This window comes from Lucilia cuprina, chromosome 2 (assembly GCF_022045245.1).
Source record: "Lucilia cuprina isolate Lc7/37 chromosome 2, ASM2204524v1, whole genome shotgun sequence".
Classification (NCBI taxonomy): Eukaryota; Metazoa; Arthropoda; class Insecta; order Diptera; family Calliphoridae; genus Lucilia; species Lucilia cuprina.
The window spans coordinates 3,185,812-3,213,002 of record NC_060950.1 but is presented as its reverse complement, the minus strand read 5'-3'; the positions used below and the strand labels follow the sequence as shown (position 1 = coordinate 3,213,002).

The following is a 27,191-nucleotide window of genomic DNA, read 5'->3' as shown; positions in this document are numbered from 1 at the left end:
TTACAATTTTTTTAGTTTGTTATTGTTTGTTACCTTTGTATTTGTTCTTGGTGTTAACATACTCTATTTCTATGCTAATATATATAGACGTAACAGTCAATGGTTATTTTTGTAATATAAACCCTTTAAAGTCAAGAGTATTTTAAATTCATCACTTGGTTTTAGTTCTTTACTCTTATAAGTACACAGAAACATCACTATTAGTAAAAGTGTGAACAAAAAGTTCTCCCTTCGAGTGTAAGGCGCACTTGAAAAACATTAAGAAACAAACAATATTGTTTCAATGAGAAAATTCTGTAACTTTAAAACTTTTCTTTGATTATGATTTTTAAAACTACTATTTTCAGGTCAGGGACTGATTCAAAACATCTAAAATATATCCCTGTACAAACATGGAATCTAAGATACGGTATTCGTTATCGATCAAAATTTCTTATACTCGACATTTTTGCAGAATTTGGTTTTTCTAAATCCTCTCGCATGGAATTTTCGAGTTTCAAATAATCCGAAAGACTTAAAAGGTCATATATATACACGGTTGTGGTAACCATGTTCTAAGAGCAACATATTATGGTTAAAATTATGATTGAAGTCTAAATATATTATTATTGTAACAATTTTAAAATATCATATTATGATTAAAATCAGCTAAAATATTTTATCATAATATTTTTTATTTACCATTATATTGTTTGTTATACATGACTATTTTATGATCCAATGTGATCAAAATATCGTTAAATAATATATATTTGAAATCAAATTTATTTTCATTACTTACTGCCTGTTTCACAATATCGAAATAACATTTTCGTTCTATTTCTATATATTTATTTGTTGTCTTCAATATATTTGTAAGAATGAAAATGTTCTTTCGCATTTAGAGAAACCGGCAGGGAATCAGTACAATTACAGTTTTTAAAAAAGTAAAAAACCTTCATTACTCAAATCGATTAGCAAATTTCTTATATAAATTAAATTCGTTTATCTGAGAAACTATTTGAGTTAGAATCTTAAAATTATTCACATAAACCTTTAACATTCATGTGAAAGAAATTGTCAGAACTTTCATAAGAGGGCCTTGATACCTCCTATATGAAATAAGTATAAAAATTCGTATAACTAAGAAACACAAAATTATTGAGACTAGAATCTTCATCTATTGTTCGAAGAATTTTAAAATCCATGTAAATATTTGGGAAAAAATAAACGGGTTTTTATTAGGGAGGCTTGACATCTCTTATATCTAGGGGGCTATTGGAGAGTCCTCAAATTTTGCTATGAAATTCTGATGACCATTGAAATATTAGGTAAAACTATTAGAGCTAGATTCTTCGAAAATCGTTTTAAAAAATGTATAGAAAATTTTTCGCTAAAAATATTCTATATAAAATATTAAAAAAAATAATAATAATAATAAAATAAAACATAAAATAAAACAAAATATAAAACTTGTATTTTTTACAAAACTTTATTTTATAAAAAAAAATTAGAAAAAAAAATTTCATTAAACAAACAAAAAAGTGTTTTACAAAACAATGTGTTAGATGAGATAAATTTGTGGAGTATAAAGTGACAAGGCTTTGAAAAACATTCAAATTCCAAAATATTTAATGAAAAATTAACCAAAAAAATTAATGATTTAACAAACAATTTAGTGAAAAGATATTTGTTTAAACTAAATGTATAAAATTAAAAAAAATATGTATTTATAATAATGAGTTTTTTTTTAATGAAACAAACAGTCTAACTAAGAGGAACAGCAAGTCAAAGGATATTAAGAGCGACTTGTTTCCCTTAACTAAATACTGTTCTCTTAACTTTTAACTTAACTTTTCTGTTTTTTTGCGTAATATTCCTATGAGAAACAACAAATAATGCTAAAAAATACTTATAAATAAATTTGTCACACGTTAAAAAAGTTTTTTTGTTCAACTTTTTTATAAAAAATGTATATGTAAAAAAATCTTAATAATTAAAAAAAATTAAAGAGGGGTTTATAGTAAGATACTCTGTAAAAGAGTAGTTTCTAGAGAGAGACAAAGAATGAGTAAAAGTTTTAGAGTTTAGCTAGAGAGAATGAGAAAGAGAGTTTCTTATTTTAACTAATGAATCTTGCGTAGAGTTTACTTTTCCCTTTTTCTAGTGAAATAATTCACTATAAAAGCCCCTTAGAAGGCTTTTTGAATGAGTATTTGTTTTTGTTTGTATTCAAGATTTCTTCCCGTTTTTTTTTTTTCTTCGTTAAAAAAAGCTTTAATGGGGTACACCATATGAAGAGCTGGGCGCCGAAGGAGCAGAGGGACCAGCTGGAGCACCATAATCGCCAGAAGGAGCAGGTGCAATACTGTTGGGATAGGGACCGGACTCTTCCTTTTGGGTCTTGTAGCGAATGAAGTAAACTTCGGGTTTGCTGGGCTGTGTGGGAGCTGGAGTGGGTATAACAATATCGGGTTGCTCTTCGGGTTTCTTGACCAACACATAGACCAAAGTTTTCTCTTCGGTTTGGGGCAATTGTGGTATAACGGGTGCAGTGGGTGCTGGTGGTGATGGAGCCTTAATGAACACAATTTTGTAGTGTTTTTGTGGTGGAGGCACAACAATGGGTTTTCTGAAAGAAAAAGAAAATTAATTGTATTAATTATATTAGATTTAATTAAATTTTTATAACTTCATTTTTAACGTTTGAAATTAAATCTAAAAATCTTTCAGCCATAAAAGTGTGGCAATTCAGGAAGTTTTAGTTTTGTTTAATATTAAACCATGTATATAGTTTTTCTACTAACTATTTGCTCCAGTTAGTTTTGCCTAGTAAAAATTTCAGTTTTACTTTTACTAAAATACTTTACATTTTTTCAGGCTCTTGACAAAATGTAACCTTCTTTACTTATTTTTGGCTTGATATATAGTTTGCTAAAATACTTGCCGTATCATGTTTTAGTTTGGGGTTTGGTTTTGGAGAAAAAAATGTAAAACTTTATTTTAAAGTGTTTTTCATTTAATAATAGAAAATGGAATCTTAAGCGGAACACTGCACAATTTAAGTTAAATTAAAAGGTGTTTTAGTATCTAGTATGTATGTATGTTTTTTTTTTTTTTTTTTTTTGTTATATATGGAAGTTTGTGTATAAAGGAAAACCTATATTATCACACTTTGTAACTTAGTCTTTAAAGTTACAACACTTTAGTTTGTACATATAAAATTTATATTTAACATTAATATAACATGTTAAATAGTAAGTGTAATCACAGTCAACTGAAACAGAGCTAACGATTTAATGCACTGATATATGTAGGGAAAGAATTTATTAGAAAAACGAAAAGCTTTTAGATAAATTAAAACTTCATTAGAGAAAAGCTTTGCTTTAAGTTAGTATAGAAAACAGCTTTAAGCCTGTGAGTATAGAAAACAGCTTTAAGCCTGTGACTATCCCTCGTAATTTGTTTGTAAAGATTTTGCAAATTCATTCTTTTTATAAAAAATTTAAATTTGTTTTCTTGTTTCATATTGTTTACAAAATGTTTATGCATGATTTTTGAAAGTAAAAGTATAAAATAATTTACACTAACGAATACCTTATAACTTTGTACATTATTATTATGGTACAAACAAATTAAAGTATTAAGTCAACATTATCAAAAATAACATTTTATTAAAAATACTTTGTTGTTTAACAAAATTTCAAATTAAGCCTCTTAAAAAGAAACACCAAAAAATTGCCAAAATAATAAAAGATACTTGAAGTGGGAGATTTTTAGGTTGTTAATCTGTTTTTAATCTTCTGTTATTTAACAAATAATTTTAAACAATAAAATAATGTTTGTAAATAAAATTTCTCATAATCATTTGGAAAACAAAAACAATTACCATTTCGTATGTCATTGTCAATTTAATGAGATGTTTTTGACACTAATTTCTTAAAGAGAAATTGTTAAAATAATTAAGAAACTGATGATTATATATGATCATTATATTTGATCATTATAAGTAGCAAAAGTGAAGGTGTTTTTTAACACTATATTATGGAAATTATCGTTCCATAATTGATTTGCATTCCAAAAAAGCTGAGTCATTTCAAAAAACAGTGATCAACAAAAAGCGATCACTCACATACATGTTTTTCTAAAATTTTAGACTAACTCAGTTTTTAATTCAAACATAGTTTCCTAATTAACAACTGTTAAGTATTTTTCTACTTCGGCAAAATATTCGATTGCATTAAGCCCTCTGTAGCAAAAGGTGTGAGATCGACACATTAAGCTTATGTTAAACGAGATAATCTTTGCTACTGCTGGGTGATCTTCTGCACTTAGTCCCTTTACAGAAAACTGCTGCTCAAGTTGACCATATAGTTTTATTTAAGGAAATCGATTTTCAAAGCCATCAATCAATCTGTTTATTGTGTAGGAAGTCAAATTTTTAGCTGACAATACAAATTTGAAAAGTTGACACAACAAGATCAGTTTGTAGAAAAACAATTGTGACATGGTGTTCAATATTGACAGTTTAAAAACGTGATCATCTCGAAAATACAAATCCAAAAAGAGGTAAATGACATGTTTAGAGCAATATTATTACAACTATTTTTATACAATTAATGCAGTTATTTAATATTTTTACAGCTCTTTAAAATACTTATTATACTCTTGGCTTTCAGTTAAATATTTTTTTTTCATAAAAAACACTAAAACTGTCATTTGATATAAAGAAAGTAGAAAAAAACCTATAATACTGCATTCGTTTTTTAAGACAAATTTTCCTTTCTCCAAAATCAAAACAAAAAGAAACATCCTTTAATTTGTTATGTTTGTATTTCGGTTTCTGCCACAAAGACATCACTTTCCCGTTTGAAACAATGAGGAGCATTAAATGCACATTTTCTTTATAACAAAGATACAGATACAGTTTTTGTTAAATGTTAGAAATAAATTTTACTATATAAAGATTGGTAGGAAACTTTGTCTACAAATATTTATCTATAAACTAAAGCTTTTACTAGTTATTGGTCATCAGTTATATAAGCATTATTAATGACATTTCAGCAAATTGTCAGCAGTTCTTACTGAAAATTTACAAAGTTAGTAACATAAATCTAAAAATGGATTCACGTTTCTTTAGTAGAAAGATGACTAAGAAACGCAGAAACTCTGATTTCTTTCCCAAGATATCACTGAGATAGTTTTGCTCAGCCCAAAATTTCCCACTGGGATTTAGGAAAATTTATCTATAATAAAGAAATAAGTATAACTCAATAGACTCGTAATCATTATGAAATTGAAAGTCGTATTAGCCAAGTTAACAAAATCCAGCCAAACAACAACAACAACTACTACTACTACACTGCCAAAGAAAAGCATTAAGAAGATGTAATTGCATACAATACCAAGTGCAAGTCTGTTTAAGACACCAACCATGATTTGTAGTTTATCTTAGGTTTACAGGAGGATGCGCTAAATAATGGGTTTCTAAAGACAATTGCCAAAACAGTTTTCATACCTCAAAGGCCAAGACAGACCATTAACTAAAGTATAAAGTATACAGATATAGGGAGAGAGTGGAAGCTAAGATGACAAACATAAAAAAATAAACATTAAATGGTTAAATAGCTGCCAAAATCACCCCAATCAACCCAAAACGCAAGCAATCGGGAGGGGGGAGAGAAAAAGTTCAATGAATTGGTCTGGGTCATATAGACAAATAACTAAATTATTAAAACTTCCCAGCATGGTGAACAATAGACATAATTATTGGCAAATCTTTGGACTATTGTTTTGTACATTTAAATGTCATGGTATTTGAATGAGACGTTAGACAAAATGCCACACATATAGAAGGGAACATGAGAAAGGGGTTTTTGAAATGTTTTTATGTTTTTTTAAGGAAACTATTAAAAATTGGTTTTATTGTGTAAAAATTTAAAAAAAGGAGGAAATAAATTAAAAATTGGTCTTAGATAATCGATTAGAAATAGGGCTATTGTACTGATAAATTAAAGAATTTGTTGTAGGGATAGGGGTTGCGGATTTGATTCCCACCAGCAAATTAGATCGAAAATTCTAAAACTTTAGAATTTCTTTGTACAAATATTCTTCACAAATAACCGGCCACATAACCGACAACAATTCTACAATCATAGGGCCATTTAACTCTTCAAAGTCCATTGCTACTTCAAAAAGTTAAAATTGGTCACAAATTAAGCTAATAACTTTCTAGGAGTTCTAAAGCATAATAGAGAAATTTTCAAAACAATCCCATTTAAGATATTAACAAAAACGAATTTTCACCCTTTTTCACTAACTACGTAACTAGTTAACTATTTATCTCCACAACTACTGAATCATATATGAACAAAACTAATTTTCATTAAATGTAATACATAATTAATAAAATTAATTTAATATATAAAGTTTTACATCATCACTGTAAAAACCCTTTAAAATCTCATAACTTACAAGAAATTCCAAACAAAATGATTTATCATTTTAACATCTCAACACTAAAGTCAAATTAAATGAATTAACAAAAAAACTAAATCTAACAACACTTTTGGTGTTTTCCCATTTTGAGTAAAGAAACCGATTTAAAATTAATTTGTTAGTTGTAACAATTTGTTTTCGGCAAAAAAGTAAAATAAAAACTTAAAAAAAATATTGTTCAGTAATTTCAATTTAAAGAAAATAATGATTTTAGGTTCACATGAATATAATGGCCACCAACTAACATTTTTACCTAAACCAAAAAAATCAGTAACGAAAATTTTGTATTTATTTCTTTTTCAATTCAAGCAGAAACTTTCAATTCATTAGTGTTTTGGAGCTACAAAGGTGGTGGTCAATTAAGTGCGGACTAGAGAAAAAAATTAAAACTTTACATATTTTCCAAAATAAAGCAACTCTTTTTTGACATTTCTAACTCAGGAATACGTATAATATTTCAATTAAAAAAAAAAACTAATCTAAAATCGGAACAGTTTGGTCAAGGTTAGTTAGGCTTTATTATTATAAGAAAATCAAACTATGCTCAATTTGGCCATCACTGTAGTCCTCAATCGGGCCTGTTTGTGCACTACTTAACCAGTGCCACATGTAGGAATCGATCCCACCACCTCCGCTAACCACTAACCTACCAGAGACCACAAAGTTCTTAAAAATAAATGTTTTGCAAAATTATTTAAAATTCCTCAAACACTTTACATTGACCACAGCCTGTTTGCTAATGATACTTTATCTATTTGTTTTATTTCTAGTAAAAACTTTAAACTCTTTTTTTCTTGTGGCTGCTTAAACATTTTTTGCTAAAAAATTTCACATTGTTTTATTGATCGTAAATTTCATTCAGCATGGATCGATTACAGTTTAAAACAAACTTGTAGTGAACATTTTAAACGATCATTAGTTGTTTTTTTTTTTTACTAAAGACTTGTGCCAATACAAATTTAACGCCACAAACAATATTTTCCTTCAAAATTTTCTTGGATTTTTTTTCTGCAAGCCTAACTCTTAACAAAAAAGGGGAGTTATTGGCACGCATAGTTAAGTTCGCGTAAAACGGAAATTATAAATTTTTTCCATCTACAATTTTCATTCATGTGAAGGTAATGGTTTTAAATCATGATTGTATGTTTGTATGGTTTTTTTAACTTTTTTTTAAAGAGTTTTTCTTTAGTTTTTTGCCATGATTTTCTTGAAGTATGAATTGTTTGTTTTAAGTTTAGGCCATTTTTTAAGTTAAACAAAAAAATGTTTGTGTGCTACCAGAAATCATGATAAAAATGATTTTATTTATTTTTTTCTCATTTTCGATGTTGAATATGTGTTTAAAGTTGTTGACACAGTTTTTAACAAGTTGTGTTTTTGTTTGTCATTTACTATAGGAAATTTAAGACAATTTAAAAAATATATAAAAACTAGGGGGTTAGATTTTTTAATAGCTTTAAATAAATTTTGTATTTCCCCTTTTATTTAATGTTTTTTTGTGGTAATTTGTGTCAATTTTTTATTTAATTTTCCTGTTCTTTAGCCAGTTTTTTGTGTGTAAACCATTATATTGTTATTTATGAAATTAATTTATAATATAGTTTTGATTTAGTATTTTATTAAAAACACTGGAAATTTAAGTTTGTTTTAATAATTCATAAAGTATTTGTAGATTTTCATTGAGGTTATGTTGAATTGTTATGCAACTTTTTTATTCTGGTAAATGTTGCTGAAATGTTCAAAGTTTGTATTTGATTTTTGTAAAATAATTTAATTGAACTTAATGTCCTTGCTGTAGTCGAATTTAAGTAGTGGTAATTCGACTTTATAAAGTATTTTACGGTTAGTCTTTAGTAGCATTGGTTTAAAGGACAAATTTTGTATGAAAATTCGGTTTTAAACCTTTGACAAATGTTTATGAATAAGACACTTTAAGTGTAAAATAGAATAGTGAGGGAAATATGCTAACCTATTGCTCCTTGTTCTAATAAAATTTTAAAATCAGAAATGGTATATATCACAGATTTTCTGAGACATCTTCTTTAGTTCAAACTGGACTCTATCGATGTTTCAAATTTCAACTTAATTAAAAAGGGGTTTATTTCAAAGGAATATATTTGCTGGTGTGAATACAATCATTTATGCTTTAATATGAAATAAACATACAGGATAATACAATAAATATTTTTATTACTCCTTTATCATTGAGACCTTTTTTACTTTTAAATTAATTTTGGTAATGGAAATATGGTGGAACAAGTTCCCTTTAATTCTATACTTGGACATAACCATTTTAAATTTAAAGCTTTCTTACTTAATGTTAGGACTAGAAATAGTATTAGTCTGAAATATCTTCCTTATTTAAAACTGGACTCTATCCAATTTAAAATGTGTTTTAAAATCATTTTTATATTGAAAATAATCGAAATGAATCGAATAACATTTCTGCCGAAAAAGTAATCATATTATTGTGAATTTTAGAGTTCATGTCTTTAACTATATATATATATTTAAATTAGCATTATTTAAACTACTTTCCCCACATTTTAAATCCATAACAGACACAGTAAATATTTCACATAAAAACCTCATTTAAACCATGCCGCTTGTTGCATAAACTATATCCTTTTGCCTTAATTAATATCCTTTCAATAAAGCTGTCAATTTCAATTCACACAAAAAACACAAACATATAAACAAAAGTCCTTGTGAGCAAACAAAAAACCAAAGGAAATTATTTACAACAATAGTACTTGTTGTTGCAACCAACCAACCAATTCTTTCACTCACCTGGGTGCTTGATACTCGGGCTCTGGTGGTGGTACATGAACATAGACATGCTTATGTATCACTGGTGGTTGTTGTGGTGGACCATAGACGGGTTGTGGAGCACCATAACTACCACTGGGCACACTGGGTGCATAACTACTGGAAGGTGCTGAATAACTGCTAGATGGTGGGCCTGAGTAACTGCTGGATGGTGGAGCTGCATAACTATCACGTGGGGGTTCAGGACGAGCTGAAGCCATGCTAGCAGCGCACAAAACCACTAAAACCTACACGAGAAATGAAATTTTTTGTATTTTTATTTTGGGCAATCTTTATTTTTATTTTAACAAAAAATAATTTATTTAATTATTTATATTTCACAGGTTAAATTTATAAAAAAAATAATAATATATTGTTTTCTTTTTTACTTATTTGTCCATTATGAAAAAATACATATACAATATTTTGTTATGTAATATATTTACACCATGTTATTGTTTATTTATTTAGAAACAAAAAATTGTTGTAATATTTATTACAAAATAACTTTTTAATATTTTATGAAATTTATTATTTCATTCATGGTTATTGGATATGTTCCGTGTTTATTTTTAATATTTTATAATTCACTTTAATTTTGTAAAATTTTAGTTTTCTCATTTTTAGATATTTAAAATATATTTTTTTAATATTTCACATACCACACAAAAAGGCTTCATTTTATTTATGTTTGTTAAAACGTTTTTACGTTAAAAGGATTTCTATCACAAAAACACTGTTTTTCTCCACTACTTGCGGAAAAAAGTTAAAATAGAAACAAATAAAGGAAATAAAACTAAATTATTGTTTTAAAGTATAAAGTTTTGTTGTAACTGTTGTACACTCGTTTGGTGTCTGTGTCTTTTTGTAAATACAACAGTTTCTTTTATAGCAATTGATGATGATGATGATGGCCAACAGTGGTTAAATTCTGTTGCTGCTGTCAGTCGGTATGTTGTCGTTTGTTGCTGCTGTTACTACTAAGTATTTACTGTTGCTGCTTTAGCTGTTGTTGTTGCAGTTTTCTTGTTATTATAGTGTTGATGATGAGTAAAAGACAAACTTCAAAATATCACGAACTCTTAAATTTCTAAAAATTAAGCTAAACTCTGAAAGACACACACATTTACACATGACTCGAAAACACTATCAAAATAATCGTTACAAATTTTGGAATCGCCACTCATTTTACTTCTTCGTTTTTTTTTTCAATCATTACCGAGTTTATGGTGCGTGAGCGGTAGTTTTAAGCTCTTCTTTAATTTCGATTTCATTTTCAAGTTTTTTTCTCTATTTTATCTCTTTTAAAGAGATGCCAGATGAACAGAAATGTTGTTCTTGTACGTGGCAAGATCAACATTGTTAATGACAAAATTAGAGATGTCAAATTTTGTGTGTTAAATAAATCAGGTACAGTATAATAACACCTGGTTCACACTAGGAAACTTCTGTTGAGAAACTTTTGATTTTGTGTTTCCTAGTGTGAACCAGGTCTAAACAATTTTAAAAAATGTAAGCTCTGGTTCATTCTTTAAGTGGTATTTTTGAATTTTGCTTTTTGGCACTTTTTTTAAGTACTTACAATTATAGAACCTAAAGTCATACATATAAGATCCTGATGGAATGAACATTTTAAAAATAAACTATTTTAATTAGAACATTTCCAATCTTTGCTGCATCCTAATTGAATAAAACTTTTGTTTTCTAAACTAGCTGTTCCTTTAAAACAGTCAAATAAAAAATTCTTACATGTTTTTATTATTTTTATAAGTTCTGAATAATTTTTATAAGAATTTCAAAATTAATTTATGAAAATTGATTTACCAGGGATTTTGAGGGATTTTTTTAAATAAATCTCATATTTCATATGGCATTCTTAGCCACAAACTTTAACACAGTTTTCCTTAACCAACAGAAACAAAACAAGACTCATCCTCAGCCAACATTTTGCCACTTAACTCAAGCGTACATTGTCGTACTCTTACAAAAAAAACGCTTGTCTGAATGAAATCAAAATTAAAGTTTTTGTATTGTGGATCGTATTGTCAGAAACACGATCACTTTCATTTTCACATTTTACAATAAAACTCACTCTCTCCCTCTCTCACTACTTCGTAAGTTTGTTTATGTGAGTGAGTGTAACCAAAAGAGTGACTTAATTATAAATTTTTATAAATATTTTAAAACTTCATTATGATATTCAAGGTGATCTTTCTTAGACATCTCTTAGGTTGCTAAGGCTTTAATATATTTTGGTTACTGGCAGACGACTATAGATTGTGCTAGTGATTGTTTGTGTTTTGTTTTTAGTTTTTTTAAATTTGAATATCGTGTCTTTTGCGATATTTTGAAGATCATTTTGTAAACATTAAAATAAACCACATGTTGCATTCGTTATTTTAATTGCTAATCAAAGTCCCATATTCTTCACGTAAATCAATAATTGTTATTGTTTCGTTTAAACTTTTTAACTAACAATCATCGTCATTATTAGGCATTTTCCTAAGATAATAGAGTTCAAGTATTTTCACGAGCAATTGTATTCTTAGTTTCATAACTAACGTTTTGTTTAATGAATGTTTGACATAATTCAAATTATTGTGTAATATCATCATTGACAATATAAGATGGTTTATGTCTTTAAGTGATTTAAAAAGACAAGTATTTGTTTTGTGGTTAGATTGCTATAATAATTTCTACACATAGGAAAAATTCGTTGCCAAAAGTGAGCTTACCACGTTTGTTAACATTATGACAACTGTTGTTGTAATTTTGACAACGCATTGTTTGTATTTCGATTACATTTTGTGTAATTTTGGCAATGCATCGTTGTTATTTCGACAACAAGTCGTTGTCATTTCGATAATGCTAAGTACTATTTAACAACATAGCGCTTTGGTAATACAATATAATTTTTTGTAGATTTGATAACGTCGCGTATTTTAAATAATTTTGCTGTTGATTTGACAACTATCCTCAAATACTTTTACAACATTTAGCACGAACATATAAATTGCTTAACTAAAGTTTCTAGGGCAAATCTATCTCCACATAAGTCAAATTTTTTTCCACATAAATGTCAAAAACAATGTAAAATTGTGATTACTTTTATCTCACATAATGTACTAAAATCAAGAAATTGGAAAATAAACACGTTTAGTTATCGTTTGAATCTTAATCTTATTTTCAACTCAATTGAATTATGAATCCAAGATTTTTCAAGTGCACAATCGGTTTTTCTTCCAATTCAAAAGATTTTATAAATTCAAAATTCCTTAAAAAAATCAACCCCAAGTAGGCAAAGTTTATTAACCATTACATTTATCAAATAGTTTCTTAATATAATAATTAATAAGCTATAAAATAATAATTTATTTACATTCATATTTATTGTGGCATAAACACTATGGGGTGTGGAAACTAATTAAAAAATTAACATTAAAATTTTTTTAATAATTTCATTAGTAAATTTTTAAGCAATATAATACAGCACAAAAAATAACTTCAACTATAATAAATGACAAATTTTACACAAAATACATATTTCAATTGTACATGAAAAATTTCTCAAACTAATTTGAACATTTATCATTTTTGCTAAATTTGCAAATAAATTTTATCACGTTTTTTCCTCCGTTCCAAAAGGTGTTTATTGTTGTCAATTATGACATTCACTAAATCAAAAGAAAAATAGAAAAAATAATAATTACTTTAAAAAAAGACAAAAATGTTTAATTTATATAAACAAAATAGCTAATTTTTCTTTCATGGCCAACCAAAAAACGCAACACGTTTTTTGCATCAATTCAAAAATCTTGAAATTTTAAATACAAACCCTATTATTCATAAATACTTGATAAAGTTATTTAGGGTTTATTGTAGGAATTTTGTATGGAAAATGTGTGTAATAAACCTAAAATAAGCGTTCAATATATTTAAGAATAGGGGGGAAAATCTTAATTTTTTTGTTGTGTTTGAGGTTTGTTCCGTAATTTTGTGGTGCTTGGACAATAAAAGACACTCCTCAATAAATTACCAAATGCCCGCAAAATGATATTAAACAAATTATAGATTTGGAAATTGTCAAAATTTGTTTTGCACAACATTTAGTAAAAAATCTTCATCATCATCGTGATTGTCTTTTACACCACGAAAAATTCCTACCAGATGATGGACAATCACTGATTTGGTTTTCTTTGCCTGTTATTTAATTTTTAAGGGGGTTTTGTTGCCAGTAATGAAATGTTTTATGCAACATTCGTGTTTGGGGTTTTTATGAATGAGATTATTTATTTTTTTGTGTTAAATTAAACATCTTTTCACCTACAATTGTAGTAAAATTAAATATATTTTTTGCGATTTGTATCTTATGGTTTTAATGTATTTTTTCAATAATTTTCCTTTCCATTTTGTTGTTGCTTCAAAACTTAAGCTTGTTTAAGTTTGCACGAGTTTTATGACCATGCCGCATGTGTATATTTTATTTCTATGCCCCCGGTGTGTACATCTTTTCACACAAGTGTCCGGTACATAAACACTTGCATTCTGGTAATTGCAACAGCTCATCTTGCCTCCAAATATTGTGTGTGTATGCGTAAATTTGGTTGATTTGGTCAACATTTCATAGCCAGGAGCATATTTGAACTGGACTTAACGACTTATAAACGACAATCAGTCAAATTGCATCTTTGTCACACACTCTCGAATTTTGTACATAAAAAATGCAACAAAATGAAATGATAAATTTTTATTATTATGCCTTTATGTAGAAAAGCAAGCCTGTTGCAATATGTTAGCAAATGCCGAGCAGTGTTGCCCACTTGTATTAAGAAGATATTGGTTTGTGATGCAAAATAAAAATATTGAAAATATTTATGATTTTGAAAATTTTTAGTCATCAGTAATGCTAAAGTCGAGCATTCTGTTATTAGAATCATTCTTAAATATATATCTAGAAAACTTTTAATTTCTGCAGCTTTTCGGCCAGCATTCTTCGATTTGAAGATATGAAATCGTATAATTTAAATATCGACATTGACAACACTTTTATTAATGTAGTACATCTTTTTTTACACAATAATCAATACTTCAGGCCATTTATACTCTGCTGTTCACAATTTACTACTGGAATTTTTGTTGAAGAAAGAAAATTTTATACACGTTTCCTAGTAGCAGATTAAAAGACAAAAAATAAAAAACAAACCAACAAGAGATGATGTTATGATTTCATTTTGCTACAACTTGTGGCAAAAGGACTTTTTTTTAATTCACACAACAACACACAATCAATTGAAATCAAACCAAACAGCAACAGTTTTTGTTTGCTCCAACACTTTTTTCATATTTGGACAATGCAGAAACAAATGTTTGCGTGTTCGATTTCCCAAGAAAGAAATAAAGAAAAGACCATCCAATTAGTTAAAATTTTGTATCAATAGATCGCCATGTGACAAGTGTCTCACGCAATTTAAATGAAAGTTTTTTCTTAGTTTTACAACGTTTGAATAGTCCTCGTTTTTACTTCCTGCTGTTACGCATGCGCAGAAAGCTTATTGTACGATTTTTTATGACTTACTTTTAGTAATAATATTTTTTAGTTGGCTTTTTCTCAAATCTAAATAAGGATTATTTGTGTCATGTTGTTAAGGTGAACATTCCACAAATTCGTGATAATTTTTAGAGTTAAATTTGCAATGGAAGCGACTGGCGATTTTAAAGTTTATGTATAAAATTTTTCAAAATTAAAAATTAATTGATTTAAAACATAATTTTATAAGGAATTTTGAATAGAAATATTTATAGTAATAACCTTGATACCATATTCACGTTAATTTGAAAAAAATTATTCCTGGTTTTCAACAAAATACGAAAGACACTAAAGATGGTGTTTTCACAAACTACCAAAAAAAAGTTGGACCTATATCTTAAAATGTATCAATTGCCTAAGAATCACTTTCTGAGTCTATTTAGCAATGTCTGCTTGTCCATATAAACCTTATGCGCACACTACATGAAGCCAATGGAAAATGATTGTAAATTACTTTACCTAGCCGCCACACAATATGGTCGATCTTGCCTAACTTACATTCTTATTTTTCTTGTGAAATGGTAAAAATTCCATTTTGAAGAATTGCTTATAATACCCAATTGGAATTTAAACTTCTGCGTTATTACAAGTAAGAAGTTATAGTCGGCCGAAGCCGACCATATAATACCCTATACCTGTATACGAATAAAATGTAATTTAGTTTTCATAATAAAGCATTTAAGTTGAATTGTACCTTGCCTCAGATATACATAAGCCATTTATTGTTTAATAAAACTGTGGATATTTAGGTACAATTTTGATGGGGGCTTGGGGCAAATGAGGCCCTATAATTATAAAGTTCATCAGGGTCATCAAGGCTAGTACAACTTGGCTTTGCAGCTTTTTGTTAGATACGAGTATATTAAAGGTAATTATGAACTTTAAAGCCCTATTTGGCGGGTTCAGTTGTATGGGGCCTAGGTGAAATAATAGACCGATATTAACTATTTTCAATAAGCTTTGTCTACAGTAACATAAAATATTATGTGCCAAATTTCATTGCATTATCTCCAAAATTGCGACCTGTAGTTTGATTACAATGTTTACAACCCTTTTTCGGGGGCATAGTTGTATAGGGGCCAGGTGAAATAATGGACCGATCTTAACCATTTGCAATAGAGTTTGTTCCTGGGGCAATATAATATCATGTAACAAATTTCACTGAATTATCTCCAAAATTGCGACTTGTAGTTTGATTACAAGGTTAAATGGACGACAGACGGACGGACATACCTAAATCGACTCAGAAAATGATTCTGATATACTTTAAGGTGGGTATAGGACCAATATTATTGTGCGTTACAAACATCAGCACAAACCCAATATTCCCTCCCCACTAAAGTGGTGTAGGGTATAAAAAAGAAAAATAAAGCTTGTAAAAAATGTTTAAAATATTTATGTCAAACACTAATTGGTTTTCCTAAAATTGAAATAAACATACTATAACAAAATACTTTAACTGACATAAAAACCCCTTAAAACTAAAAATAAAATAAAAAATTTTTAATTTGACCTAATTTCTTTAAAACTATATTTTATCCTTAAACTCCATTTACCGCACAAGACATGTGATATCTACATATATCAAGAATATTATGGCCATTCTAAAGCAAGGGGGAATTTACGCAAAACTTTGTTTTGGACGTTACGAAAAATGACAAGAAACTTAAGAAAAAACTCTTAAAAATATTACGTAATATTGAGCAACATTATAATTTTATGTTTTTTTTTTATTTTTGCTTTTTCTCAAGATGCAACATAATGCCATAAAAACGCAACAACATCTGTTAAGCCACTTTTGACATAAAACATATAAACAGGCAGGCATACGGTTGGACGGACGGACAGAAAGACACTCAGACCATCAGCACATGAAAAATAATAATCATCAAAACTCAACAAGAAGAGGGAAAAAACTAAACCAAGTCATTTGCAATTAAGGCTTAAACATACTCACACTTACATACATATAAAAATAACACTTTTATACATATCTACATACATATATGTATATATGTATGCACTTTAAGATCCACTTGCATTTATTCGTATAATTCAGATCGAAAAATATGCTGCAGTGAAGTTGATGAACATCATAATGAATACAATAAACTTCATAAATATGTATGTATGTATGTATGTATGTATGTATGTATGTATGTATGTATGTATGTATGTATGTATGTATGTATGTACTCGAAACATATTGCAAGAGTGTGTTTATTTGTCTGAATAGACAATCACCTTTGAATTGAAAACAGACCTACTCATTTAGGTTTTTAGAGCAGTTTTTGAAACTATGGAGACATTTTTGGAAAAAAAATTATATCTACCTAGCTTAAACTCGTAATGGGTTATACTTCCATTAGTACTTACTTTTCAATTACTACTACTCAATATATTAATATATATATCACATCTACATATTTTTCCCTTTCATATTAAACTAAAACTTTTCAATTATTTTTTTTTCCATCTATGAAAACTTTTAAGTATCTGCTAAAGCCCCTTTAAGTACATCTACATAATTGCATATTCGGTCTTTAAATGTATGACTCTATTGCATACTTTTTACATTTCCATATGAGGATACTTAAACTTTAAACATCAGTTTCAATGTCTTTTTTATGTTGAAACCAATAATCGGACCAAATTACCCACAATCGTTAAAGTTACTCAAGAAACTAAAGCATCGAATGGACTCTTGTAATAATTGTTTAACATTCTCATCAGTGGCTGTGTGATTGTGTATATCTTGACTTTTGGTGCTGTTGGTTTGGTCTTTCAGTGAATTGATGACGATCATTACGTACATTGATTTAAGCCAACTGCGTAACTGATTTAACATTTTTTCTGCATTTGTTTGGTAATTTTTGTGGTAAATATTATTTTAAATGCTGTACAATTTGAAGTGTTATATGAACATCAATGACTTGCTACTGTTTTAGCGAACGTTACATTTAAAAGAATTAATTAATTAAATAACAAATCTTTAACATTTTCCCGAAAACTTGTTCTTTTATTTTTGAAGTCGATTTTGGCATTAAAAAAGGATATTTCTTTTAGGGAGGTGATTTTTGCAAAAAATGCTAAAGTGTAAACAGCTGATCCAAAAAAATTAATACAATTTTTACTAAAATAAACATAAAAAGTTTTAATTAACATTTATAATAAATTTTCAATTTTCTTCTTCTTTTTCATAAAACATGCGTTGTTTTGATAACAAACAGTGACGTTTTCTGTTGTTTTGTATAGCAACACTACGAAGTTTAATTTAGTAGTCAAAAAGTCAAAGGGGATTAACTCCAGAATCAATTTATTTGAAGATTTACTTATCTGATTATTGACTGGCATTTGATTTCCTAATCATAGCCCTTAATGTTTTACGATATTAGTATATTTCTATTCTACACAAAACAAAATACAACTCTGACCAGCTGCCGACGCGTCAAAAGTTGAAAGTTGCTGAACTTTTCGCGGCAGACGCGTTTCAAGCTACAGTGTGTAACTTGTTAAATGAAAATACTCTATTTCAACATTTTTTGACAGAAGCCTATGACGCGTTCCCGCGTACAACACGTGGTGTGTACTTCCATCTTAAGACACTAAACTTCTAGCTTTTTCCATTTACTAAAAACAAAATTATCCTAAAATTCGTTTCATTTCCGAAATGTATTAATAACTAATTCCTTTATCATTTTTTATATATGTTTTCATTTTTATTCATTTTATTTTAATTATTTGCTTAATATGAATGTATTTTATGAAGCAGATGACCAAGAAATTTATAGCTTTTTTGAACAACCTCAAATTAAGCTTACTTTTTCGCCTCTTCGGCGAATTAATAAGAGTGCATTTATTGATAATTGCTTTAAATTTATTTCAAAAAATAAATGTTAAATCATTTAAAAGTATTTAATTTTATTAATCTCAAAAATTTAAAGCAATAATTAATGCATTTCAATGGTTTTGGCATAAAAGTTGATTAAAGTAGTTTCGAACATTTATTTAATATTATGCAGCGATAACACTACACGCAATACATATTAGCAAAAAGGAGATAAAAATATTAAGGCAGTTCATAAAAAGTGATAAATGTTTATTAATGTATCTAATGTAATCTAAATAATTTCTGATCTCTATATGAAATGATAATTGAAAAATGATTTGATATGATGCATCCAATCATACCAGCAAGTCCCAAAAAAATCCTTTCTTGCGAATATTCATATACTTAAGACTCTATTCTATTATAGAAAATTTTGAAAAACGAAATAGTAACAAAATAGTTTCCTATTATATGACCTCACTCCCTCCGGACTTTACATGCTTCATTATATGCTTCTAGGGTAAATATTAGTACCTTATTAAAAAGGAAAAAGTATCAAAGAGATCCTTTGTATAGGTTCTCACTTACTCGGTGCTCTACATGCTTTATTGTATGTTTCTAGGTTCAAGGTTTAGTCATATTATTTTGCAGCGAAACCATATTTTTCTTTTTTCATATGAAGTTTAACAGTATCGGGTTGGGGATAGAATCTTTTATAAGGAGTTTGACAGCGTCAGGCTTAATTTTCATGGACAAAAAAACAATCAGCTGTTGAAATGACTTTACCTTATTAGGTTCATTATTATAGAAAATCCCAAGAGTACCAGAAGTTACCATTGTATAGGTTCCAGGTTTAGTTTCTGGCCAATAACAATACACAGCTTCATTCGTAACGTATTGCTCTTGATCGGTTTTTATATGAGATTTTCAAAGGTTGTATCGAATTTTTGTTTTTATCTCCGTTATTTATAAATTTTCGGGGCCTTCTGAAAACAGATCTCAACATACACACAGACAGACAAAAACACATGGCTCTAACAATTCCGTTAACTATGAGGTTTTGAAATATTTATAGATTATAGGTTCGAAATTTATATTTCAAACGAAATGACAAATTCTTCTAACAAAGGTGAAGGGCATAAAAATGTAAATTATTTATGCAATTTTTCTTTTTTTAATAGTGTAAGTTAGTACATTTTGTCTCTTCTCATCAATTACAGCACAACAACACAATTAGGCAATTTTTATTGTTTTTGTTTTTCACACCACAACAGAAGAATAGAAGTAAAAGGAGCCAGACAAATTTCAATATTTATTTAGTTTTGATTTGACTACTTGTTAAACGGTCGCACTGTCAGTCAATTGTTCAAAGTGATGTAAAAATCTCCAGTAAATTTGCAAATAAATTTATATTTATTAAAATTATCATTAAATAAAGAGTAATACAAGTGTAAAGAAAATGTTAACAGAAAATTGTAATATTGGAAAATTACTAAATGTTTTTTTGTCTTTCACGTCATTCGTGTGTATAAAGTGTGGTAAATGTGTTTTATTAAAAAAAAATCATTAATATTCAATTAAACAACAAAAATTCTATAAAGAAGTTAAAATGCATTAATAAAATAAAAATATAAATTTCATTGTAAATGCATAAAATAAGCTAAATAAAAAACAATAAAGACATGTAATATAACTGTTCTTTGCCGTTATGTTTCTTTTTTTGTTCTTGTTTATGCAAATAAAAAGTGAAAACAAAGAAAGAAGAGACTCAAAGAGTATTCAATACTACTCAATAAAAAAAATAGTTGATGTTATTATTGTGTTTTCAGCAATTACTCCTAAATGCAGTTCAAGAGAAAGATGAAGATAATTGTTCTCAATTATATTATTAAGTTCTCTCTTTGCTTTTTTTTGTAAATAAACAAGTGTTTTATCACCATTCACTGTAATCAATGTAAATAAGGTGTTTTTGCAAATAATAAAATATATCGCGAGAACTTATAAAACAGAAATAAAACGATGTGCGCTTTAAAATCAATTAAAAAATTCTGCTGCTTCAAAAAACCTGAATTTTTAACAACTAAAGGTAAATGTTTTTGATTTTGTATTTAAAAGCATTTAATGTTTATTAAATAACATTTAATCTTAACATTGATAATTTTATATTGAATCCTTTACAAAATAATTTTAAATATTTAATTACGTTTCTGTTGCCATTAAACTTTGTTAAAGATTAAAATTGAGTTTAGTAATTGTAACAAAAGAAACATTTACAACAGAAATTGAAATACATAGTACATGGCAGTAAAAATATTAAGTTTTTAATATTTTTACTGCCAATAGTCTACTTAAAAGATTAGTCTATTGATTGTTTATTTAATGGACTAACCAATTAATACTACATATTGTGTACTGTCTGCATAATTTGACGTCTAATATATAGCCTATAGTCTAGTTTATAGTATAGTCTATAGTCTGGTCTATAGTCTAGTCTACAGTCTGGTCTATAGTCTAATCTATAGTCTGGTCTATAGTCTAGTCTATAGTAAAGTCTAGTCTATAGTATAGTCTAGTCTATAGTCTAGTCTATAGTCTAGTCTATAGTCTAGTCTATAGTCTAGTCTATAGTCTAGTCTATAGTCTAGTCTATAGTCTAGTCTATAGTCTAGTCTATAGTCTAGTCTATAGTCTAGTCTATAGTCCAGTCTATAGTCCAGTCTATAGTCTAATCTAAAGTCTAATCTATAGTCCAGTCTATAGTCTTTTCTTCTATGCCTATTGGACTAATTTAGATCAAAAATGTTATTTTACTATCGAATAATCAAATGTATCAATAAATAACAGCACTACTGCCAACAATTTGTTTCGAACTAGTGAGGGTGCTATTTTTGCTGATGACTTTAACATTATTGTCATAATTGTTGTCATCTTCATCATTTACTGTCAATAATGTTAACAATATAATTAGGTTTGTTAGTTAACTTTTGATAAAAGCTCACTTTAAGTGATTTTTGTGTGTAATTGTTACAAAAATGTTTTGTTGCTCTCTCTTTAACGCAGCATGATGTTGTGTCATAAAATTTTACGAACAAATGACATTGACAGGTTTGTTTTTACTGTTTCTCGATTGTTTTCCGTTACAAGAAATAATATATTGTAAAAACTATATATGTATACTAGTAGACATTTGTCGCCATTTTATTTTTACTTCTTGAATGGTAGCTAAATTTTTTTGCTTGGGAATTGTGCCGAAAATTCCATTAAGTAAAAAATATGTATATTTTATTGTTGTCTCTAACACATTTTGTTGTTGTTTTTTATTCTGTTACGATGAATTTGTAGTAGACCTTTCATAAATAACAAAAGTATAATAGAAATACCATTTTGTTTACTTGCTTTGTTTGAAGGACAAAAGCTTTGACTTTGTTTGCAAATTTTGGAAGGGAATTATTTTCATTTAGTCAAATTTGAGGTTGGAATTTGATCTGACAAATAATAAATTGTTTGATGTTCTTTTTTTGTAAATTTAACAACTTTAAATTATTTTAGTATTCATACCCTACATCATCATAGTAGGTAGGTAGGGTATTATGCGTTTATACTAAAGACAATTAATGATTCCCGATCATAATTATTATTTAAACTTATATTCATAAGCTCTATATTGTAAGGTTGTATGAGAGCTAGGCGAATAACTGATTTTGACCTCTTTTTAAATAGGCTCAAAATAAGAATATGTGCCAAATTTTATGAAATTAATGGGACAAGAAAAACAGACGGACATAGCTTATCTGATTTACAAAGCGATTTTTAGCCGATTGGGGTATGTGAAGAGTATAATAATTAGTGGGATTGGTGAAGAGTATAATAATACACATATATTACATACGTATCACATGGTCTGTCATGTTTCGAGCAATTTCTAAAAGATTTAGAAAGTATATATAGTTGATAATCATCAAACTGATGAACTAAGAACCACCAAATATTTGTTAAATTAAAATCTATATATAAAACAAAATGTAAATTTTTTATATAAAATTAATTAAAAAAAGAATTTACGAAATTTCCTTTGACTGTACAATTTTCTGAAACAATCGAAACATCGGAGCTCAAAAATATTATGGCCGATTTCCAGTTTAAGCTATTTCATAATATTTCTTGCAACTTGAATTCGCCTAAAATCTATGCATTTGCGGTAAAATCTAAAAAAAACGTTAAACTGTCAAATCTTCCTAGTTTAGACATATGCAAATCAGTGAAATACAAGTTCATACAATACAAGTGTATGTATGTAACTGAAAGTAAATGTAAATTATGGTAACATTTGGCCTAAACACATGTTTCATTCGCGACTTTTTAAAACTTCTTCTGATGTTTATGCTGATGCCTTTTGCTTTGTTTTGGCTTTCGTCTTCAATTTGTTTATTATTGCCATCGTTATGAATTTGTTACTTTCATTTTTCAATTAAATTTGAATATTGAATTTGAAGTCGGAAACAGTATTTTTCAAATCTTCTCCACACATACAGACAATGTTGCTTGTGTTTTGTTGAAATTTTTTTCACTTTTTATAAATTTGTTTATTTTCTTAAAAATAAATAAAACAAATATGAAATAATCCAGAAATATGTTGTTATCTGTGAGTTTTTTTCTATCTTTTGAATAATATTTTGTAATACATAATATTAATTGCATACCAAACTTTAACTCTATCCGAAAATAACAGCATAACATATCTTCCCCTCCAAAAAAATTACATTATTTGAATACTTTAAAATCACTTAATTACAAAAATAAAAGCAATTAAATACTTCAACCATATAAAAAACCACAAAAGTGGGAGATAAATCTACATCTATTTATGCAGATGTACGTATTGTAGGTACGATTATGAACTTCTTAGGAAGAGTATCTGATAAATTTACGTATCTTTGTACTTCAAATGAAAGTACTTTATTTTTTGATTTTTTTCTTTATTTCAAGTTATGAAGATGTTATTATAACAATTAATTGTAAAGTAAAACCTCATTCATATCCATAACATATAATTTACTTGTAGCCATTAATATTTTTTCTTTCTTTTTTGGTAAATTTTTAATCAAAACACTTCATAAATAGTTGTTTGCATTCATTCGTTGGTATGTAAATCACTCTACAAAGAAATAGAAATTCATACTTTTAAGCACTTGAATATTTTTTTTACCTTTTGTTAATTTCGCCCCTAAACATTGTTATACATATTTTGGTTTAATTTTTGATTTAATTTTCTTTGTTATATTTATATTTTTTATTTATTTGTTTTTTTTTTTTTGTTTTAAGCAACAGACAGCCCACTTAGTAAGTTAATCATTGTCTTGTATTATATTTTTTAAAGCCATAATATTCGCTCATTCAGTTAAAAATAAAGTTTGGAAAATTTTTTATATAATCGTAATTTTGGTTGATTTTTTGTAAAAAAAAACTATATTCATACATTGTATTAAGTAATTTATTTTTTTTAGCTTTAAACAATTTTGCTGTTTATAGTTTTACGTGTTTGATTTTTTCAAGCGTATCATCTTTTTGGTCACACTTTAAATCGATTTTGGCCACTACTACATTATTTTACATTAGATTATTCTTTAATACATCCTTGTTTACAATTTTATTTTCAAGTACAGTAAACCATGAATAGTGAACCAAAAATTTATGCAAGAGCTTTACAAGACTTGCAATTCGTTTAATTTTAAAAGTTCTACTTCAAGGCTCTTTTTTCGAGGGATGTTGTAATTGTACAGGTTTCGAATATGTTTCGTTTTCGTGTTTTTTTTAACTGATCATTACAATATTTTTATAATTTTATAGTCCTTTAAAGATTAAATTCTATTGAAATTGAAAATTTTGAAATTATTTAAAATTATTAGTTAATATATGGACTGGACTCATCTATAAACTAGACCAAAGACTTACCTACAAACTAAGTCATGGACAAGTATGTTGGTCAGTCTATGGACTTTTCTTGCTCAAAGATTAATATACTGATTAGATTATCGACCAGACTATACTAAAACCAACTTCGAAATAATTTATATATAATCTGCGGTCTAGACTATTACTAGTCTATAAAATTCGATACTCTACAAACTAGTCTGTGGAATACTAACTGTTTCATTTATTAGTGTATTAAATGTTCTATAAACAGCTGGATATTCTATGGCCTAATCAGTAGAGAAGTCTTTAAACTTATAGACTTATCTTTTGACTTTTTTGTAATACTTTTCGACTCGTTTGTAGACTAATCAAGAGACTTTACCATGTTTAATCTATGGACTGTTCTACGGACTGGAATATAGTCTACGAACTAGCCCATCGATTAGAATATTAACTGGTCCGTTAATTAGTTCATTAAATGTTCTATAAACATCTGACTAGTCTATGGACTAATCAGTAAAGTAGTCTCTAAACTTATGGATTTATCTTCTGACTTTTCAAAAAGTATCTAATGGTTCATTGGTAGTAGTGCAATACTTTTCGACTCTGTAGAATAATCTACCGACTTTGCCATAGACAAGTATGTTATTTATTTTATGGAGTACTCTGCGGACTAGAATTATTTGACTAATCTATGTACTGGTCTATAGACCTTTCGACTTCTTTGAAAAGTATATAATATTGAAAAAATACCTAATAGGTCGTTGATGTTACTGTAATACCTTTTGATGTCAGAAAGATCGAACAAAATACTTAGATTGTAAAAGTGAGATGCAAATATAGCATGAACGCAAGATGAAGTTCAGTTTTGGTCCCCAAGCTAGAAAATGAAGGATCTTACGCAAACCTTAAATCGATTTTTTAATAGAAACGGTAGATATTTTTTGCTCATAGTTTTTATAACTATCTTATTCCAAATGAAACAAAACATTTTTATCTTTAACAAATCTTAGTTTTAAATCATTTGATCAATGAATCCAAGCCACTAAATCATATTTCTCCAACAATACTAAAATCATTTATAATGGGTTATTGGGACATATAAATCATTCCTAAAAATGACTATTACAAACCCAATTTCAAATTTATAACTCTCACTTAAAGAAAACAACAACAAAACGACTTAACAAACAAAATATGGGTTGATATATCCCTCCTAGACAATAACGAAAAGGAAAGGAATAATTTGCTTTACTTTGGTTTGTCTCAGTTTAAATTTACTTTTGTTTATTTGCTGATGCATTCAGTACAAAAGTAATTTTTTGACTTTAAGCTAAAATAAAAAAAGCCAAATATGTATGTGATGTAACTCTAAAGAAGGAAAATACAAAAATAAAAACAACAAAATTAAATCATCTTCAAACTGTAAATCCAACATTCGTATTACTGCAGTTTAACATGTTAAATAGCACACACACACACACACCAATACTTGTATTCCTTTAACTCATCTCCACATAAAATTAACAGCCAACTAACCATTCAACCAGCCAACCATTTGTTCATCTGTCCAACCATGCTGCAACCAAAGCCAAACTTATATATGGACTCGTAAAAAATCTTAAGTTTAAAACTTTGTTTAAAAATAAAATCCACTTGTTACAAAAACTGACCATACATACTAACATACATACACATATACTTTCATTTAAACCCTGGATACTATAGATTCTTTTTTCAACCAAAATCCAAAATAAAATTACAGGTGGTAAAAGTTGTTGTTGTTGACTTATTTTATGCATCTTCTATTTTAGTAGTGAGAAAATTATTTATGTTTAAAGTAAACGAATGAGTAAGTGAGTGTGTGCTTTTAGAGTAATTGGACTTTAAAATTATTTTGAAAAAATATAAATATTATCAGGCGGCTATTATAGCAACAGCATATTTTTAAAATATTCATGATTTATATATGTACGTTTTAAAGAAGTTAATTTGGAAACAAAATCGAATGCATTACGTTGTCTTTTTCTCCTTTTTGAGGTAAAATTATTTACTAGAGCTTTACTAATTAAATGTAGAAAAACAAGATTTGTATTGAACTACGAAAATCGTGTTAAAATATTTTGAACAAACAATAAGTCAAAAGTAATTACTATTGGATATGTAGTTTTTGCTCCTGATAATTAGTTTTTTTTGAAATATTAAGTTATCTAAATCTGCACTCATGTAAAATTATCATCTGAATGAATATTTTGATATTTATTAAAATTTAAACGAATTTCATAGAAAAATCAAATAAAGATGATTTTTAGTTCAGGGATTTTTTACCGATTTTATACCAAAAATCGAAAATAAATTAAAATTTTATTGAAACACTTTTAACTTAAAATTAAGCTCATTTTATAATCCTCTAAAAATCTAACTAGAGATCTTAAATTTTCACACAAATACTTATTATAGCTGCATGTTGTTTGGTTAATGATTTAACCGGCCCTTTTTACACCTTTTAACTGACTGAAAAATACAATCACATTGATGTAGTTCAAAATAAACATGTTTTATTAATATCAAAATCTC

The 27,191-nt window shown here is 27.6% G+C and overlaps 1 protein-coding gene and 1 long non-coding RNA gene across 2 annotated transcripts in view; one reads left to right on the top strand and one right to left on the bottom strand.

The window, feature by feature from the left end:
- Positions 1–1,452: 1,452 nt before the first annotated feature.
- On the bottom strand, positions 1,453–10,151 carry LOC111680633 (pollen-specific leucine-rich repeat extensin-like protein 4). The gene is made up of 3 exons (XM_023442310.2): positions 9,948–10,151; positions 9,268–9,533; positions 1,453–2,611 (listed from the first exon to the last, which is right to left on the bottom strand). Exons 1-3 carry the CDS (start codon positions 9,963–9,965, stop codon positions 2,257–2,259), a joined length of 639 nt encoding a protein of 212 aa, XP_023298078.1. The 5' UTR covers positions 9,966–10,151; the 3' UTR covers positions 1,453–2,256.
- A 10,549-nt stretch (positions 10,152–20,700) lies between these two features.
- The window catches only part of LOC124420729, a 53,735-nt gene continuing 47,244 nt past the window's right edge, over positions 20,701–27,191 (top strand). The window contains exon 1 of the long non-coding RNA XR_006941329.1: positions 20,701–20,787. This is a non-coding gene — a long non-coding RNA (uncharacterized LOC124420729). The remainder of the gene's footprint in view (positions 20,788–27,191) is intronic.